A 19,872-nucleotide genomic window follows, 5' to 3' on the forward strand; every position below is an offset into this window, starting at 1 on the left:
TTTTCTCCCAGTGTTCCTTTGATACACAAATTGACCTGGCTGTCAGGGCAACACTTCTTCTATAACTGGTGTTGACGATGAATGCTGTAACAAAGAGGAACTGACAAAATCTCCACAGCTGAGAGGAGACTTGTGTGTGTGTGTGGGTTGGGGGTTCTTTAAAGGAACATAAAATAGACAATATCAAGGAAATAAAACAACAAAAATAATAATTCATTCGTAGTATCAACAACAATAGTAATAATAATGATCAGATCAATAATAATTCATAATAAGTGAAGTTACTTTAATGGTCGTTAAGGAAAGAAACAGACATGACTGGAGAACCAGCGAGGAACCACAAAACTAATAGATTTTGAAACATTTGTACTGACACCAGTAAACAGGTTGTAAAAATTCAATATCGTTTCAAAAAAAGTAAGAGCGCTCATTGGCTTCAATGTGTTTGCATATACAGGTGCAAAACCAGCAAAAGCGCAGACATAGCCAAATGTCTACATGTCAACCTGTTTTGAAATGCAATTTCCCGTGCTTCCAATGTAAGAAATCATTCTGTACAATCAGATGAAAGTCATGTCCCATATATATATATATATATATATATATATATATATATATATATTCAATCCATAGAGGTCCAAATTGTGTTTTTGCACAGCAAGAACAGCCTCTGCAAGTTCACTTACGATCTGCACGTTGTGGATGTGTGCTGTTGCTAAAAAGCTGTTTTTTGTTTGCAACTGTGAGTCAGATTCCTATAAAAAGATGAGTACATTGTAGACAGGAGAAGAATCCTACGGAGTTCACCAAGGAAATAAACACAAAAATGCCAATAAAATATGTGACAATTAATGCATGTCTTTCTGAACCATCTCCTTATCATCATTACATGTTTAGTTGTCCTTTGAGAATGACAAACAAATATCAGCAGTAAACTGATAAACAATGTTTTTCCCCAAAGAGTTGAGATGCACCTGTCGTTTCCCCTCATCCTTGGTTGTCCTCGGTCACCGTTGCCAAAATATTACACACAGGTTTATCACAACTTAAGTGCTTGAATAAATCTATATTAACATTTTTATACAAATTTAAATGTATATTTTTTTCTCCGTATTTTACAGTTTAATTTCTCTAGAAAGTTATTTTCTAAATCTTTAAAGTTCTGTGAAAGTCTAGGCTTCAATTTTTCTCCTTCACAAGAGTTGATCGCTTCAAAAATACCTCATGAATTGATTTTAAATTACAGTGATACCTCAACCAGTTCCCTCCATCTATACTTTACAGCCCTCCCAAAAATAGCTATAGAAAATATACAAAAATTAATTTCAAAATTTTCCTTTCACCATTAAGCATTGTTCTACCTTATAAAAATATACATTTCTCTCCATAATTAAAATCTTGCCATTGTACCTTACTAGGGAAAAAAAAAAAGTTAAGAGAGGTGACATGCTCTCTCACTCCAGTTTGAAACTTGAGCTTTTGTGCCGTCTTTAGACATCCTTCCATATATTTGATGCACTTTCCATCTGTCTTTTAGCGTGACTATCATAGGAACATTCATTGCGTTCTCCATCCATCATCTCGTTTTGCGTTTTCCTCCTCTCCTTCTTATTGATCCAAGTGATGGCTCTCGTATTTGTTCAGGATGTTACGACACCGGCCGAGCTCTTTGCGCATGTCGGCTACTTCCTGTCTGAGTGAAGCGTTCTCACGCTCGAGGAAGGCGGCGCGCACAGAGATCTGGTTCTCCTTGAGTCGACGAGCATCGCGAGAACGTTTTGCGGCCTCGTTGTTCTTACAACGCCGACTCCAATACTTCTCATCCTTCAAAAAAAAAAAAGAAAAGTATACATTAGAACATGTCTACAACTGCAGGTGTGGAGCTTTGCCAGATGTGCGACTGGGATTTGTGTGTGTTCGTATGTAAGTGTTCGAGGTTTTCCATAGCAACTCTGAGTGACATTCCAGCTAGAAATGGCTTTGAACCAGCAAACTGTCTGAGGTTTGACTGAGGTTCTGTGACTGTTCTCAAAGTGCCAGACGCAGGCTTGTGGTTCACACCACTCAGTCAGTAGTGGTGAGGAACAGTAAATTTGATGTCATGAAAAAAACGGTAACAAATCTTGTTTTAAAAACACTAAATACATTCTCATAAAAGTGTCAATTCCCATTATGCCATTTACTTTTTCAGTTTTTCAAAATAATAATTATTTTACGGATTTATTCATTTAAAGCTGTCGGTTAGCCGTCATATGACATGCAGGTAAACAAAATATATTTTTTAGCATGCATTTTATTTCAATTTTGCATTTTTATGATTTTATTAATTATCAGCTTTTCATCAACTTGTGAATTCCTGCAGTTCCCTCACGAAAAAAAGTTGCGTTTTTTTTGTTTGTTTTTTAATGTCTAAATCTTTTTGTTCATACAATTAAAAGTCAATGGGGTCCAGTGTTGTTTTGAAGCAGTGTCAAAAACCAAAGCTAAAGCTAAAGCTAAAATTTGTGTTAATGATAAAAGTAAAGCTGACATTAAATAAAAAATAAATATAAGATAAAAAACTTAAACTTAAAAAACTTTTAAGCAAAAATAAAAGCTAAATAATTTCTTTCTTTCTTTTTAAGCACATAAAATGTTTCTACCATAAGCTCTGTATTTCAGAACACTAAAACTCCTGGTTTCCTTTTATAAATGTGAATAATTTGATAGTGAATCTGTGCTAATGCAAGATAAATAAATAAAAACTTATTTTGTATATATATATATATATATATATATATATATATATATATAAACTCATTAAAGAATGTTGCTTCCTTTCCAAGTATTCAAAACATCTATTTGTTCCCAGAGGAGAGGTCACAGTGATTACAAAGGAATTTCCGCTTTTGACTGCTGTGCCCTTTATAACAAAAAAGCTGACATATCTGACATATTTGAGAACCTCGGTTTCCAAGACATCTGCCTCAGAATTGAGACATGATCGCATAATGGTACCACCCATTCCCTAATGAAGTCAATGACATACTTTATAAATAACACTATACTTCATAACACTAAAACTATTCTAGTAATGGGTTTGGGGAACTAATGATGATTTTGAATATGTCTTATTTTAATTTTGAAATCTAGTTGTTATCAGTGAGTGACAATGTCACAGTGTCACCATCTGTACTGATGCAAACATGCCTGACATCTGCATTACTGCATTTGTATAGAGGCATGAAGAACGCCAGGCCTGTTGGACAAAATGAGAGTGGAATTTTTCATCCAATAAGTGGGGCAGAAACTATTTCTACATTTCTGCCAAATAATCCGTTCGCAAAAAACTACACTGTGATAGATGACTAGTGGAGCTTAGATAGACAGCTACACAATAATATTGACTGTAAGCTGTTATAACAAAAAGTACATGTTTCACAAAATCCACATGTTCATATGACCAAGAGATAAGGAAAACATGTACCATCACAGCTGGCAAGATTATGAACATAAATCTCTTAGGATCTCTGTATATCTGATAAATGATATGAATTATGTCTATAAAATGATGCTGTGCTGAGATTCTTCTCACCTTCAGGTCATCAGGGACAAGCATCTTGCGAGCCTTTTTAATCATGGGCTGAGGTTTGAGCTCTTCATCACTGAAACGATGCCTGCGTGGGTCAAACGCCTCCTGTCCAGGCACACTCGACAGTGCGACGTCTGCGGGATCAGGGTCAAAGGACGGCACCACCTCATTGCAGTTAGTATTGGGTGGAGTAGGGAGTGGTGGACATGTAGTGGAAGATGGTGAGGGTGTTGGCTCCAAGCTGCCTGGTGGAGTGCCTGAAGGTAGACACAAAGTAGATCCCTTGATTAAGTCACGTTGCTAAATGTATGCATTCAGAATAATGGGTCTCTCAAAACTGTACCCAGAGGAGCCACAAGGGGGCAGTAACAGGCAGCAAACAACAACTCAATCCACCAATCCGTCTCTTGTTTTTCCATTTTCCAATATTTCTACCCTGATCTCTGGATTTCAGAACATTGAAATGGTGGTTTCATTTTATAAATGCTTACTTTCATTCCACAAATAAATTGATAGTGAACTGATAGTGAATCACACGCACACATATACATATACATATACATACATATATTATTGTTTTTCCACAAATATATGTAATATAGACTAAACTTAGAACAACATACACATTTGCAAGGAAATAATATGAGCTAGAGATAAAACACGCACACACACATACTCATAACCATACCCCGATAAACAAAATATATACATTTATATTAAACTGATTAAAAAAAGAAAACAAATCTAAACACACACATATTTTTTTCCTAATAAAAAAAACTTAACTAAGTTACAACCCCATACACACCTGCATTAAAATAATATTATATATATATATACATACATGGTTAAAGTGAACCCTGTCACGACAGCACAACAAAACTACTGTTGCTATGTTTTGAAAATCTGTTTGAGCCATAAACCTAATCTAAAATCTGTAAAGTACCCTTAAGTGTAACTTTAACCCCATTTGGCAATGATCCTCTTTTTACTGTCCACTGCGGCACATGCACTGACACAGGACCTCTTTTTTTTTGAGAGAGCTTGATCAAATCTGTGGAAATATGTGATGTGATGGCTTCTGCATGTGCTATTTAATCGCCCTGAACATTCTAAATATTTACCAGCAGCACTTTTAATCTCTCTCTATCTCTTCTCAGCCACTACAGAAACGTAAACAAACATCTAATCGGAAGTACAGCATCAACTCGCCCTGAGTCATTCCATCTCAATCTTTCAGTTTCTCCCTGTCTGTTAGTCACACACACATACCTCCTCTCCTCTGCCCCTCCCATGTCCTCGCTCTGCCTGCCTCGGCACGTGAGCGAGCGAGAGCACATGGACCAAGCGTGTGAGAAGAGGAGGAGATTTAAAAACATGCGAGCACAATCACAAACACGCCGTCTCTTCCTTTCATTCTTTGCTTCTGGCTCACCTGTGTGTCTCTCACTGTTTACTTACCAGCCTTTCAATCGCCATCATGTTCTCAGCTCTATATCACAATCTTTTCCTCTCTTTTCACGTGCTGTCATCCCTATTTATCTTTTTATATCCCCTTTTTTATTGCTGCAAGTATTTTTATACAGTTCTAACCAGCCCATTCTTTTCATATACTGTAGCATCCAAAAACAAGCACGCAAACCTTTCACTTTTGATTAAATATTGCAATATTAAAGTGCTGTCAAATCGATTAATTGCGATTAACCGCATCTAACATAAAAGTTTGTAAATATAATATAGCCTATGTGTGTGTGTTTGTGTTTGTGTGTGTGTGTATATATATATATATATATATATATATATATATATATATATATATATATATATATATATATATACACATACATGCAAACAAACATACACACACACATATTTACAAACGTTTATGTTAGATGCGATTAATCGCGATTAATCGATTTGACAGAACCAATGTTAACACATAGCCTACCTATAAAACACAACTCACATAGAATACAACAGCTGCACACCCTCTAACACTCACTCCAAAAAAACGCCCAAACCTCTTGACAATCCAAATAGTGAAATAGCATCTATCCACACTCATAACAACACACACACCCAAACCATTAATACTAAAACTACACAGTAACACACACCCAAGGGACAAGCCTTGTGCTTTTTACGACTCGCAAACGGACAAAAATCCCGGGGAATTCTTGTAAGCAGAATTGGGGAAGTGTTTGAACCGAGTAAGACCTCATTTTCGGCCCACGGCATTTCCTTTCTTCATCTCGACGGCCTGCCCTCAGACCGTTCGTCTCGTGGGTTTTTAACATCCTCTCTAGCTTATGTTCCGCAGCAGCAAGTTGCGAAAGAAAACTCACCGTGCAAGCAGTCTGCCGTTCCCATCATGCTTTGCGGCGTATGCATGTCCAGCCCAAGCAGAGAGGGCGAGGAAGAGGAGGTGGAGGATGTCGGTGAGGACGAAGAGGAGCAGTGTGGGGGCGAGGTGGGCAGGCACTGGGAGCCCTGGTTGGGAATGGCCGACTGAGAGCTTTGCGAGGGTATCTGAGCTGAGGTGGAGTTGGAGGTACTGTGCATGCTGCTCATCCCGTTCTCTGTCAGAAACTCCTCGAGATCCATGTACTGCAACTGGAACAGCCCGCCATCACATGGCAATGTTCGTTCCCATAGCAACGGGCCCAGGAAGGAACTGTTGTTGCTGTTTGAGAAGCTGCCAGTGCCTGCTCCATTGCTGTCAGTGGCTAGTCCATTGCTGCAGCCGTTGCGCATAGGACAACGGCCAAGAGAGTCCTCATCCATATCCAACCTGTCCTTACCTATAAGGAAAGTGAAATCCAATTTAATCTGCAGAAAATATTACTGTCATATCTCGAGCAATGTAAAAAGACATACTAACTATTCTTATGAACACATCTATTGACTTGACTTGATTTCAAGAGAGCAATATTTCTGATGGCGCTAAGATTACGTAGTTAGGGAAAGAATAGCACTTCCCAGCTACTTTCACATCCCTCTGGGAGAACTACCTCTGCAATGTCAACACATGTGAATAGCTCTGACTCTCGGTGCATCAATGCAAAACGAAGAACCTTTGAAAAACCTTCCTTTAAACTTGCTAAAGATTAATGTGTTTTGACATTCCTGAAAGACCATGGTAAAGCGATTACAATGTTACACCGCAGTGACACTGCTTAACTCTGTGTTACAGCAACAATACCATTGAACAATGGCTAAACGTTACAAAACTACTGTATTATGGCTAAACCAAAGCCATGACGCAAATAGCAAAAGGCAACAGGCGTAACACAACAGGCAGACGCGTATTGTATACCACAACATTACGCTAGTGTAACATTGCAATACTACATTGCTCTGCTGTGGTATAGGCTGAGATATAGAGTAGAGTGGTACTGGTGAAGTTTAGTTGGTATAAAAACAATTCTAATGGACAGGCACAATGCGAAACTAAAACATTTTGAATTCGGACATGGCGGCTGAAGGTTTCCATCTAAAACTATTTAGGTGGGGTCTAAAATCTTAACAGCACTAGTTAGGCTAAATCAGGCATTTTACACGGTGCATTGGTGTGGAAACCAGGACCAGTAAAGGCAGTTTGAAATGAGACATTTCTGGTTTAGTTATACTGTATAAAAACAAACCATAAAAATGTTTTGTTTAAGTTTGTGTTCTTTTATCTATGAAAAAACTGCAGACTGTCGCGTAAAATACCAATGCTTAAAAACAAACACAAAAAGAGCAAAAGCTGTTCTTGAATCATTTGAAATGCAGTTTCAGAGCTAAACATGTTCAAAAGTAATGGCAGTGCTTTTGATGTTAGATCATATGATTCCCAAGCATGCACATGGAAAATGGATTGACACTGGATTAGAGATTTTCTACTTGACTATTCAGGGTCAGTTTGCATTAATGGTAACTAGATAATCAGTACAAAACACTGACAGCAGTCAATAAAGAAGCTTTTCCAATAATCACGTTGTATTTGCAGGCAATGGAAAACTTCTGTCTGTGTGGTTATGCAGGTCTGTAATGGCTAAAATGGCTTAGCCAATAGCTGACCTCAAAGTACCTGGGTAGAGAGCTAAGTGGCTGAATGGCCTAGCCTTGTTTATCTCTTCTACTAAGTCACATGTGATGTACTGTCTGGCTCACTGAGAGATACGCACAATTGCACATGGCTCTGCCATTTGACATGTGAAACCAAGCATTAAAAAAAAACACACTAATCGTAATAATCAGGAAACAACCTGGAATGGGGACTATTAACAAATTATTTTGACTGTCTAAAGGAGCACACACAAAAGGTTGATAGAGAGCCTGTATATTCTAATACACACTGAGTGTCAGGGAAGCAGGTGCGTTTCCTCACCCTTCATTTCACTACAGTCTTTGACGCGCTGGTCGCCCTTCACGGGAAGCTGCAGGAGCGACTTCAAATTTGCTGTTGAGTTTAAGTGTCCTCCGTTAAGTGAGCCTCCTGCCTGGCTACTGTTGCCAAACTGCGGACTGGCTCCAGCAGAGGGACGGTCCGGGGGAAGGAGCTGTGAAAGCGGCCTGGCCATCATCCAACGTCTGCCGGATTGAGCTCCCTTGACCGCTAGATGCTTGAGTGGTTCAGTACTATTGTGCAGCCGTCAAATCAATCACATGACAATTCATAGAGGAAACGAACAAACAAAAATAAAGGATTAGCATAAGTTCGTACTCAAACAGAGCATATAATAATATATCATGCATTTGCATTGAGTTCGTATCACTAGAGTAGGCTACTATATAAGTACACATAAAGTTGTGAAGTCATGCAACACGAGACCGTGTTTACTTTAGAGACAGAGGAAAGACCTGCTCGGCTCACGTGCACCAGAGCATCTGACATTAAAGAAAAATACACTTTAAATTACCTTTATTTGAAAATAAGATGTTTAAACAAAGAGTGCCATTCTGCTTGCATCTGATTGTAGATTGGTCGAGTGGATAAAAATACACATTCCCAGTACTTCCAGAAAATTAGCTTATCTTATGTTGGAACTTTAAAAAAAATATAGATAGATAGAATGTCCAGAATAGCGTTATGTCCAAGTCCAACGTGGGAAAAAAAGAAGCAATTGACCGGATATAACGGTTCCAGTAGAGAACAGTGGAGAATGGAAAAATCTGGGAGAATTAAAAAAAAATCCAATAATGCAAACGATAACTTGAGCGCGCTGAACTCCTGAATGCGTCGTCTCAAAATAACAAATGAAAACAAAACGAAGAAAGTGTTGCTGAGTCAATTTCTGCTGCGTAGTGCGATTGGTGGGATGTTGACGTTTTTTTCCATGCAGTCGCTCAATCGCTTTTTCTCCCTGTGGTCACCCCCTTCTGTTCAGTTCTCTCTGCATGTGAGTTGCCGCACGCTTTGAGCTTGAACCGTCCGATCTTTTCGCTCAGCTGGAACGAACACGGGCCGCTCACGTGACGTCACACCTCCCCGAGTAGAAGCGCGAACACTGCACGAAGAGGCGCATCACTGTTTAATATTAATAAGGCACGCCCCTCGTGACAGGCACGCTCCTCAGGGTGGGAAGCACTGATTAAAAACAAATTGTTCAATAATTTCACTCCAAGCTGTCCCGTTGACGCTTATGTTCGGCACCCAGGAACAGCATGAACATTCGGCCACATAATTAGCAACTAAGTTAGAAAGTGGGCCGTTTTAAAGAGCATTAGAATTATCAGTGAAAATATGGAATGATTTGTCTATTTAACAGCCTGTCAAGTTTCTACACAGTCCTATCAGAGAGCAACCTTTTGGGGAAAAACCTGTCAGGAAAATGGCACACTTTTTCACTTCACTAGTAATCCGGGGGAAACGTGATCACATCATGCGAGAGGAGATGGCAGCTACACGTTGTGTCTCAGAAACACAGACGCGCTCTCCAGTGCACATGGTGTCCGCACGCGGAGACACGGCTGAGCTTTTTTGCTGCCATTGGCTGAGAGAAGAGAGGCTCCTCCCTGCTCGCCCAACCATTGGCTGCCGTGGAGAAAAGCGCTCCGCCTATTCATCACACCCATGCTACAGCCGCGTGAGAATACAGAAACCGCATGAACCCAGGCGAATAGTGGCGCGCACACACACACACACACACACACACACAACAGATTCAGAAATAAAGGAAATAGATTTGTTTGGGTCGAACCTGATGAACCCAACCTCACGAAAGTATCAAAGTATTATAATACTCAATGCAGATAACAACTCAATACATTATAGGCTATATGTCTGCCTTTAAGGATACAACAAACTAATTAATAAGGACAGTAGAATGCAAAGAATGTGAACATGTAAAATACAGATTAGAAGGCATCTAACAGGGACATTTTTATTTGTTTTCCCCATAGACAATAGGCGAATAAACCATCCCTGTCTCTCTTGGACTCATTTTAATTCAATGCCTCCCTCGTACACACACACACACACACACACACTCGAGGACTCGGAGTACTTGTTCCGCCCACTATCAGCGTTTAATTCCATGTGACAGTTGTTCTGCTGGGCTCCCAGCTTCATGCTGTAGGTTGTGGGATCCTTGCTGCCACCAACTGATCAACATGTGAAAGAGCAACGTTAAGTGCTAGAATGAATACAGCACTCTAAACGGTTAATTATTTTTGTTGAGTTAATTTCACAACATCATCACCTAGCTATCATTCAGCCGTATAGTGCAGTTGATAAAATCTACAAAATATATAAATGAATTCCCAACAACTAGTAGGCTATATAATTCAATAAACAATCTGGGGTTAACATGTCCAAGTGCAGATCAAATGATGAAAAAAGGGCACTCAATACAGTTACAATTCAGTGGATAAAATCTTTTTTATGGGCAACATGCATTCTAGCATTAGGCTACTAAATGATATTTGCCATTTAAAAAAGCCATTTTCTGTCTGGTATTAACACATCCTTTGTAGTTCATTGTCAGTGCTGGGTAGAGATACAAATTGTAGTTGTTTACTGATTCCAAATTACATGACAAAAAATTGTAGTAAAGTTATCCATTACACATTTACGGTAATATAATCTGACTAGTTTTAGGTTACTTTTCATCTAACTCGTTTGAATGTTGAAAATATATTCCATTCTTTGTAATCAACAACATAAAGTGAATTAAATGTTTAATTACACCAGGGTTTCCCAGACTGGGGTTCGTGAGTTTAATGAAAAGCTATTTATTAAATCATGATTTTAAATAAAAAAAATAATAATTTAAAATAAAAACAATTAAAATGTAAACAATTTACTAAAAAAAAAAAAAAAAAAAAGTTTTTAATTTTACCTGCATGTCATGTAACCATTAACTGACATCAGAGAACTGTGCACTTAATTTTATTTTTATGAACTTAATTTTATTATTAACCTAACTTATTAACTTAAAATCTCAGGAGGTAGGCTACTTCAAGTAAACATATTAGGTCAAAGAGACAAAAAAAGAAAAAAGAGGGGGAATCCCTGCATTGCATGTAAATACGAAATGATGTGAATTAATGAATCAATGAATTATGATTAATTTACTGCCATTTTGGGCATAACATGTAATCAATATAAAAATAATTGTAGTCTGATTACGATTATTTCAAAAAGTAATGTAATTTATTTACAAGTACTTAATTTTTGGAATCTGATTACGTAATCCAGATTACATGTAATCAGTTACTACCCAGCACTGTTCATTGTCGTGTGCTACATCAAAATTAACCAAAATTTAGGGTATTTGTGTGGATATATACTCAGACACAAATGTTCCGTAATAATCACACTACTACAGGGTAAAAATGACCTTACAGCAACAGAATATAATAAATATTTAAGCGTTGTAACAAAAACTAACAGAAGCAATAAATAAAATAATAAACTTTAAATATAACAACATCAGGAATATGTCAAATTAATATGTCTGTGTATTTTAATACAAGCAAATACATTTGAAACATTGAAGTAACAAAATGATAAATGTGTAGATGGAATTAATGAGGATATAACATTTTGAAATTTTATTAAATGCTTGGGTATCATCAACAACCAGCTTATCATGTGTAAATAAAGTGATAGAAACATACGTATTACTTTTCTTCTTTTAAAGAAACAAAAAAGAGAGGCTATAAGTAGTATGGCATCTCTAAAAGGTGAGAAAAGTACATGGGATACGTTTATAGTTGGCAAATGGACAGAATGTCACACATTAATACACTTAATCAAAACCTGATCTAAAGTGATAACTCTTACAATCACTCTTCCAACTACCTGAAGTGTAGCTATGATACAAAGATAATTGACCTTTGCTTAAAAAAACATAATAAAATATTGACACAATTTACATTACAGTACACTTATATTTTTCAGTTCCTCCCTTAAACTCTATACATAAACGCTACATTGTACTACCCATAATAAGTGTTGTATTAATTGTCACAATTTGGTAAGGCTTTTGCCTTTAGGGCAACAATCTGTGAATTCACATCTTACATTTTTTTTAGTCTTTTGACTGGTTATGTGGAAAATCATATTCTTCCTGTTTAAGTGCTGGCGTTACCATCCTAATGCTAGTTTTCTTTCAAAAGAGTAAATAAATCAAAACAGGGCTCACATTTGATATTACAAAGTGTTAATCAACATTTGTTATTATTATACATTAATTTCTTTTGGTTCCTCTATTTAGATTTAAGGTACATTTTCAATTGGATTTGTCATGTAACCATGTAAGCCCACAGTCTCATCACTCACGCTGACCGTTCAATACATGGACAGCAATGTCCAACATGCAGTAATTTAAATACTCTTTAAAATAAAACACTCAACTTCCTAACAGGACCCCCTTTTCTCCTTTGGATACTGAATGCACTTTTACATGAACAAAATCACACCTCCACACTTTCTCTAAGTGAACACCAACAACACAATATATATCAAAGACAGAATAATTCTACAGAGCATCTGGTGAGGAATAGTGAGCAATAGCCTATTGTTAGGGCACAGTACAATATTAGCCAAATCACTGAATCTTCATCTATTGCCATCCAAGGATCATTTCAATCTGAACAAGAATTTTCATCTTAGAAGACCGGTGTGGAATTGGATAGATGGAGAGCCTAAGCATTTTTTCAATACAAATGCCTTTGATACATCTGTGAGTTTGTTGAAGGTGTGCATTTTTAGGGGTCCAAGTTACGAGAAGAAATGTAATGATTGAGAGAGAAAAGAAAATGGTCTCATGACACACAAGTCAAAGTCTACATGAGCAAAGTCAGGTATCTCAGTTTTTGTCATGAAAATCCCAACACTTCTCTTCTTAAAGTGCATATGAAAATTAATTTAATGACATAACTCAGTGACTGTATTCCATATGCATGGTTGAAGAGTTTCCTTTGCACTCAAACCTCTTGTATGTTGCTCCCATGACTAATTTAACACAAAGAGACCTCTCTTGTCGAAACCTAGCCAACGTCCCTCGACACACCTTCTTGTGCCGTGTGAGGAGCATTGCATTCCAGAAACGACAGGGACAATGTTTACAAGAAAATGCTCTGTTGGTTAAATGGGAGCTTCTGTGAATGAGAGCTGAGAGGAACTTGCGAGACTGTTTTCCGCAAACTGGACATTTCAAACGATGTTGAAGGCCTCTCACTTTGGGACAATGTCTAGCTGCTATATGAACTTTAAGTGCTACCTGTTGTGAGAAGGTAGCACCAAGGCAAAGGGGACAGGACTTTCGTTTCAGAGGAACTTTGAGAGAACGAAGCCTGTGAAGCCTCAGTCCACCTGGAAGGCCCAGTTCATACACAGCACTTCCTCCACTTCCACGTCTGATTCTTACGAGCACAGCCATGCGCTTCTTAATTTTATGTTCTGTCCTGTGAATTGCTCTCCTTTTTCTCTTAAAAATCTTTCTTCTAAGAAGATTTCTTTGCCTTTCCCCAAGGGAAACTTCCACCTGTTCTCTCTCTACTTTTGCAGCCGGGGTCCATTTGTAGCCTATCTCCTCTCTCTCTTGCCGTCTTTTTTTTTTTTTTTTTCGTCTCCTCAACTCTTCTTGGCTTTGAAAAGTGTGGTGCTGTGTAGATTGAATCTCAGCTGAATGCTGCTGGGGATTGTGGTGTTGCTGATGTGGCTCTGATGGAGGCAAAGCAAGGGAATGCACAGGTATGTTTGGAGTAAGAGTATGCCTGTGACCAGTGTGATAAATGGGTTCACCCTTTATCCCAGTGTGTTGTTGATGCTGATGATTACAAAGAAGAGGCCCTGAGGAAGTTGATGGCAGAGAATGGGAATAAGATGAGGCATTAGATGAAGCAGGGTGTGTAATATTGGCATCGGGTATATAGAACAGAGAGGAGTAGCCAGTTTGTGTTTGGGGAGGAGCCTGCTGGCTATGAAGAAGTCCATGTTGTTCGCCATGTGTGCCACTAGGTGGCGCAAGCTGAAGCAAAGCATTTGTAGCAGCTTCACTTTCTGATATCGAACCCCCAACACTGTTACCTTCACCTGTGCTTCTTTGAGCAACTGGCTGGCCAGTCCGTGTTAATCCATGCTGAGAAAGCCTGTGCCGTGTAAGGCTGTTAGAGTATGCAAAAGCCTTCCCACAGACTTCACAAGAAAACAGCTTTTCTCCACCACCCTCGTGAACTGTTTGGTGATGTGCTGTCAAGTGAAAGTGATGGCGGAATGATTTCCAGCATATAGCACATGTGTACAGTCTAGGAGGGGGCTGAGTGTTTGATGTCTGTGGTTTAACATCTTGAGAGTATGAATAGAAAGAAGAAGAGCTGTTTTGGCCCCCTTGAATCAAGCTGCCACCAGAGGATGGAGGATAGCTGTTAAGGTTTTCCCCACCTGGCGTTGTTGGCACTTCTTCCAGTTCACCTTTCTGGTGTAGCTTGCCATGTCTTTTAAGGCTCTGAGCATATCCAAAGTCCTTTCCACACAAAATACATTTGTAGTTCTTTTCTCCAGAATGCACTGTGTGGTGCTTGCTAAGATGAAATGCCTCTCTGAAGTACTTGCCACACACAGTACAATGGTGAGGCTTTTCTCCAGTGTGTATTCTGTCATGCCTCCGCAAAGTCTCTCTTCTTGCAAATCCTCGACCACAGACACTGCACAAATATGGTCTAATATCCCCACCAGGCCCTCCTGGTCTGTGAGAGGACTGCCTTCTTTTAGGGGGCTCAACACCAACAACACCAGGTTCCTTTTTCTTGCGGGGCTTACGAGGACGCTTGGGCTTTCCACTAGGTGTCTGCTGATTTGTTTGCTGGTTGAGCCCCACTGCACTTGGGTTAGCATCACCTCTAAAGGACTTTTCCAGGCCAGATGTTGATAACGGACCACTAGGCGAAGCAAGAGGCCCTAGACCCAGACCTCCAAGCAATCCACCAATGATATCCCTGCGATCATCCCCTCTACCTCCACTATGGGCAAGATCCCCGCTCATACAATTTGCAGCTGCAGCAGTGATGGCAGAAATGGCATTATTGACCGAGCTAGTGACATCATCTTCAGAATCCTCTAACAGGGACGAAAGTGGGAGATGTGGCTGTTGATGATGCTGCTGGCTTTGGTTTTGTGGGTGTGGATGCAGAGTAGGAGCTAATGGTGCCTTCCTAAGTGCAAGCCCTGTCATGTTGCCACCACCACATGGGGTTGTTCCAGAATACATGTTACCTTGAGAGCGCTGGTCCTTGTAGTCATCACTGAAATCATCACTCCGGTAAGAACCTGCACAACAGACTAAACAGTAATAATGCTATGCACACAAATTTCACAGTGCCTTTGAAATTTTTTGACTTTGACTGGGTTTACTAAAAATAAACACTACTCTAGACGTTACTCACCCGCTGCATTAGTCGCTATTCCATCTTGGGAGCCCCCAGCTTTAATGCTCTTGCCATCAACTATATTACTTTCATGCTTTGATCTCGCTGTACGTCCTGACTTGCCACAGGTGCCAGAGGCTGCATGGTTCAAAAGAGACGTACTTTCCCGAAAACAGCGACCACAAGCTGGACAGCGGAATGGTTTCTCTTCATGGATTTTTTCATGGCGGGTGAGTGACTCACGGCGATTGAAAGCACGACTACAAGTAGTGCAGGCATAGGGCCGAGACCCAGAGTGGATGACCCCGTGTTGAAGGAGGTGCCCTTTTTTCTTGAAACCTTTGCCACACTCAGAACAATGAAAAGTCTTGTCATGACTGCCACACGAAGATGAGGCTGAGCTGTCTTGAGTAGAGTGGGGAATACCTGGATCGGAGGGATGCAAAACTGGGTTTACAATGTTACTTCTCGTGCCACTTGTGCCAGCTGTGGTTAGTTCATGACTACGTAGGTGCCTGCGCAGACTAGAGAGATGTGTGAAAGTTTTGCCACACTCGCCACAATGATAAAGGGGCTCTTGTTCAGGCTGAGATTGAGGTGGCATGGAACCATGGCTGGCTGTTTTAGAGCCGTTTGTAACCAAGACTGATGCTGTTGCAGAAGAGGATGCAGAAGATGATGATGAGACAACAGAAGTAGAAGATGAAGAGGTTAGGTGGGAAGAAGGGTCTCCACCAATACCTGACAAACCAACACCCCCACCTCCATCCAAGCCTTGTGTGCTATCCTGGTTCAGTCCCCCTGAAGTGCCACTGTTAGGGTTTGTAGAGATGTGACTGTTGCTGCCATTGTTGTTGTTGCTTTCAGTCTTTCTTTGTGGCAGGTAGCCAGCCATAGCTTTTTTTCTTCTACCACCTCCTCCGACACCACTATCCCCTTTTCCCTCATCTTTTGATAAAGAAAGATGTAGCGGAAGAGGAAGTGGCAAACCAGCTTCCTGTTGCATCAGAGATGCTAGCTGGTTAGAGGAGAGTACTGGGATTCCTTGAAAGTCAAAACCTCCAAGCGAAGAATGCTGTGAGGAGGAGTGCAGTGGATGGTTTGGATGTGGATGAGTGTGAGACAAAGTGTGAGGTGGTAGTTGCTGTTGTTGTGTTGGTGGCTGATGAGGCTGTGATAGAGAGGTTGAATGGCCATGAGTGTGTGAAGAATGAAGAGCGGGGGGTGGAGCAAGGGCTGAACTTGTTTCTCCTGCTGCTTGGCCCAGACCAAGACCAAGATGGTTATGACTACCTTGCTGAACTAAAAATTGTTCTAGACTGGAATTGGCCGGTACTCCAGAAAGAAAATACTGATTTGCGGCTAACATGCAGCTAAACTGTTGATGTAGGCTTCGGGCGTCAGACTGAGATCCTGCCAACTGATGACCCAAGGTAGTCACTGCACTACTGCTGGGAGGGTTATTGGAAGTTGAAACAGAACTTGAAGTAGATGGGGAAGAGGACGGTGGCCCAGGAGAGGCCTGAGGTACTGACAGGCCAGGATGCAACGGGGGTGGTGGTGGAACAGATGAAACCAGTCCTCCACTTGCACTACTGCTGGCAAAATGATCAAATCGTCCTACTCCTGAATGTAACTGCTCTTGTGCAAGGGTCGCCTCAGTTGGGTGGAATGAGCGCAAAAACTGAGGGTATCCACTCAAATGACTTCCACCACTGCTACTGCTTCCAGACATTTTGCCGGATTTCCTCAAACTTTGAGACGATGAAGTTAGGGATTGCTGTTGTAGAGGTGGAGGAGGTGCACTCATTTTTGCAAAAATTGATGCAGAATCTGTAAAGGCACTCCCTCTAGATCCTTGTAGTGGGCCTAAGCCAAGTCCAGACAAAATTGACCCAGATGTCTCACCTTGCTGCTGTTGCTGGTGCTGTAACTGGTGTTGGTGAAGCTGCACTTGCTGTTGGTGTTGAAGTTGTCGCTCTAATCCAAGACCTTTGAACTGATGGGACTGGTGTCCACTCAGCATCTCTATGATGTCCACATTGTATTTTCCAAACTGGAACATCTCCCAGTTACTGATACATGGGTGCGCAGTTGCAACACCTTCTGCTCTGTGAGCAGCAACAAAATGTATTTGATGCTTTCCTACTAGTTGTAATCAGAAGCAATTTCAAAAACAGTGCTATCTCACATGTTCCTTATGCCACTGGTGTTGTTTCATTTAAAGCGGGCACCCACTTTTTCACTCTTTGGGCAAGTAGTTGAGAAGGAAATTTTGTATTCATTGTAACATGAATGTGTTATTTTTGCAAAAAGCTGTTTTCCATTGGATTTGTCACTTATGAAATAACTTCAACTCCCTTTTGGCTTCACATTGGAATCCATATAATCACAGTTATTCTGGATAGTTCACCTTCAAAATCAATATTTCAGTCTGAATGTTCCATAAGAGAGCAAAGACATATGGACTGGTAGAAAAATGCCACAATTGCACAGGATGCAATTATGTTTTCACATTTTGGCAATTGCACTAAAAGTGCTTGATGTAGTTTGAGTTCATTGAAATAGTTCCATTTGCTTGGTTACATTTTTCAGTTCATGACCATGGATGGATCCATTCAAATCCCATGGGCAGGTTTTATTACATTGAATATCTATTCATTCTTAATCCACATGCGGCTTACATCTCTGTTTCCAAGTTTAAATTAGTATATTTTTCTCTTTTTTTCCATAGTTGGAAGCAAAATCCTCCACTACCATTCTTGGGGGCTGTGAAAATGTTCTTTCTGCCACTCCTCTTCTCACTGTGAGAGGAAAAAAAGGAGCAACATGTTAAATTACTTATTTTAAATAAAAACTCTGATACAATTATTTTAATAAACAACATGATCCATCAAACCTCAAAACACATAGGCTAAATGTTTTTGATTAAAAACAACAACAACAGGCAGACAGTTTATTACAGCAGACGTTTTAATATTTGTTTGTTTTTTAATACACATAAAAGCTTATGTGTGTGTGAATAATTATGAAAGTATTGGCAAATCATTGAAAAACTTTGGTCCTTTACTAAAACATTGTAAATACATTTCCATGTTTTCATTTTTGTCCATTTGCATTCTTCAATCGCAAAATAAAAGAACTCATAATAACAGAAACAATTAAAAAAATGAAACCAGAGCCCATATTTATTTCTAGTGAACCACATCTAACCATTCATAAGTCATTCTGTAATAATACATTGTATTCAAGATATAAAACATTAATTCATCTAATCAATCAGCATCATCTAAATGACAGATATTAACAACAATTCAAATGATACTCTCTGATTAGTATCGATGCATTATTTGACGAATGTCATTTTACAGTCACAACACGATACTAAACAAAAGTAGGCTACTGTAAAATATTTTCAGACGATATGCGCAATAAAAACAGTAAGTTAAGACACATATCCAAATATTTACACGGTTTTCTTATATTGAAACGTTGCAAGTGTTTTCTATCACTTCATCTTACATTCTGAGCAGTTAGCATTGTGCGGAAAAGATGCTGAGTGCAGTGTGAATCGTCAGGGGTAGAGGTGAATTTCATGCAATTATTACATCCTCCGATTGCATCGCGTATCACTAAAGAAAAGGTCCATTTCGACAGACTCCTGGGAGTAATGGAAAATTGTCTACGATGGGGAAAATGCACTTCAAAAGTCAATAGTGCTTGAAAAAATATATATTCAGCGTATTAATGGACACGAAATCTTTTAGCGCTGGGGCTATGTGAAACAACTAGCATGCAAAACAGCTGGCTAATACTACACATTTAGCAAAGGGATACGGCTTAGCTTGCCGTCGTTATATGCGCGACCTAACAGCAAGCCAGATAATGCATGAGAAAAACTGTATTATTGTGCAAGTAAATTAGGCATAATTAAATAATAGTCGAGACAATAAAATAGGCCATTTTACCTACGCATCCATCTTTTAGCCTGGTCAAGATGAACGGGGCCTGCTATACTCTCTCCCACCCTGCCCCCCTCGTTCATGTACCCCAGCAGCTCTGCGCTGTTTTCCAGTGGTTAGCCTTCTAGCTACAGCTAGTTAGCAGACTCTGTTTCCACTGCAACCGTGGTGCGATAGCATGAGACCGAGTGTCCCTTATAATTTAAAACAGATGCACTTATCGTACTTATATCCTGTGAAAAATGCATCAAACGGTATTACGACCGAATACTTTTTTATTTTGCGTTTGCTTTTTTTTTTTTTGTCGGCTAAAATATTTTGCACGGTCTATGTTGGTGTTTTAGAGAGGAACGAGTGACGTGTGTGATTTTAACATTAGTCGTTTCCGGACCTGGGAACACTTCCGCCTACCCCGTCTTCAGTCCGCTATGTTTTGTATTTGTGGTGGAGGCAGTACTGTGTCTGAAACTAGCGCACTCA

At 39.7% G+C, this 19,872-nt stretch overlaps 2 protein-coding genes across 5 annotated transcripts; both read right to left on the bottom strand.

The window, feature by feature from the left end:
• Positions 1-736: 736 nt before the first annotated feature.
• dbpb (D site albumin promoter binding protein b) lies at positions 737-9,011 on the bottom strand. Its single transcript, XM_079894800.1, has 5 exons — positions 8,476-9,011; positions 7,944-8,194; positions 5,917-6,372; positions 3,575-3,828; positions 737-1,824 (listed from the first exon to the last, which is right to left on the bottom strand). Exons 2-5 carry the CDS (start codon positions 8,137-8,139, stop codon positions 1,609-1,611), a joined length of 1,122 nt encoding a protein of 373 aa, XP_079750926.1. The 5' UTR covers positions 8,140-8,194; positions 8,476-9,011; the 3' UTR covers positions 737-1,608.
• Positions 9,012-11,200: 2,189 nt separating this feature from the next.
• LOC307172059 (uncharacterized protein) lies at positions 11,201-19,779 on the bottom strand. 4 transcript variants are annotated; one of them, XM_079894089.1, is made up of 3 exons: positions 18,953-19,779; positions 15,449-18,234; positions 11,201-15,344 (listed from the first exon to the last, which is right to left on the bottom strand). In XM_079894089.1, the coding sequence occupies exons 2-3, from the start codon at positions 17,493-17,495 to the stop codon at positions 12,943-12,945; spliced, it is 4,449 nt and encodes a 1,482-aa protein (XP_079750215.1). In that variant the 5' UTR covers positions 17,496-18,234; positions 18,953-19,779; the 3' UTR covers positions 11,201-12,942. The 4 variants fall into 4 exon arrangements, with proteins under 4 accessions (XP_079750215.1, XP_079750217.1, XP_079750214.1 ...); XM_079894091.1 differs by having other exon boundaries at positions 11,201-15,332; positions 19,399-19,757; XM_079894088.1 differs by having other exon boundaries at positions 19,399-19,533.
• Between the last annotated feature and the right edge of the window lie 93 nt (positions 19,780-19,872).

The sequence above is a fragment of the Squalius cephalus genome, assembly GCF_949319135.1.
Source record: "Squalius cephalus genome assembly, chromosome: 15".
Taxonomy (NCBI): Eukaryota; Metazoa; Chordata; class Actinopteri; order Cypriniformes; family Leuciscidae; genus Squalius; species Squalius cephalus.

Excerpts from the sequence above, each read along its gene's own strand:
- LOC307172059 (XM_079894089.1), bottom strand. The coding sequence starts at position 17,495 with ATGTTCCAGTTTGGAAAATACAATGTGGACATCATAGAGATGCTGAGT. Across the intron at positions 15,345-15,448 it reads AATAGCGACTAATGCAGCGG|TCTGTTGTGCAGGTTCTTAC; the intron begins GTGAGTAACGTC and ends ATTACTGTTTAG.
- dbpb (XM_079894800.1), bottom strand. The coding sequence starts at position 8,139 with ATGATGGCCAGGCCGCTTTCACAGCTCCTTCCCCCGGACCGTCCCTCT. Across the intron at positions 6,373-7,943 it reads AGACTGTAGTGAAATGAAGG|GTAAGGACAGGTTGGATATG; the intron begins GTGAGGAAACGC and ends CTTTCCTTATAG. Across the intron at positions 3,829-5,916 it reads AACGGCAGACTGCTTGCACG|GCACTCCACCAGGCAGCTTG; the intron begins GTGAGTTTTCTT and ends GTCTACCTTCAG.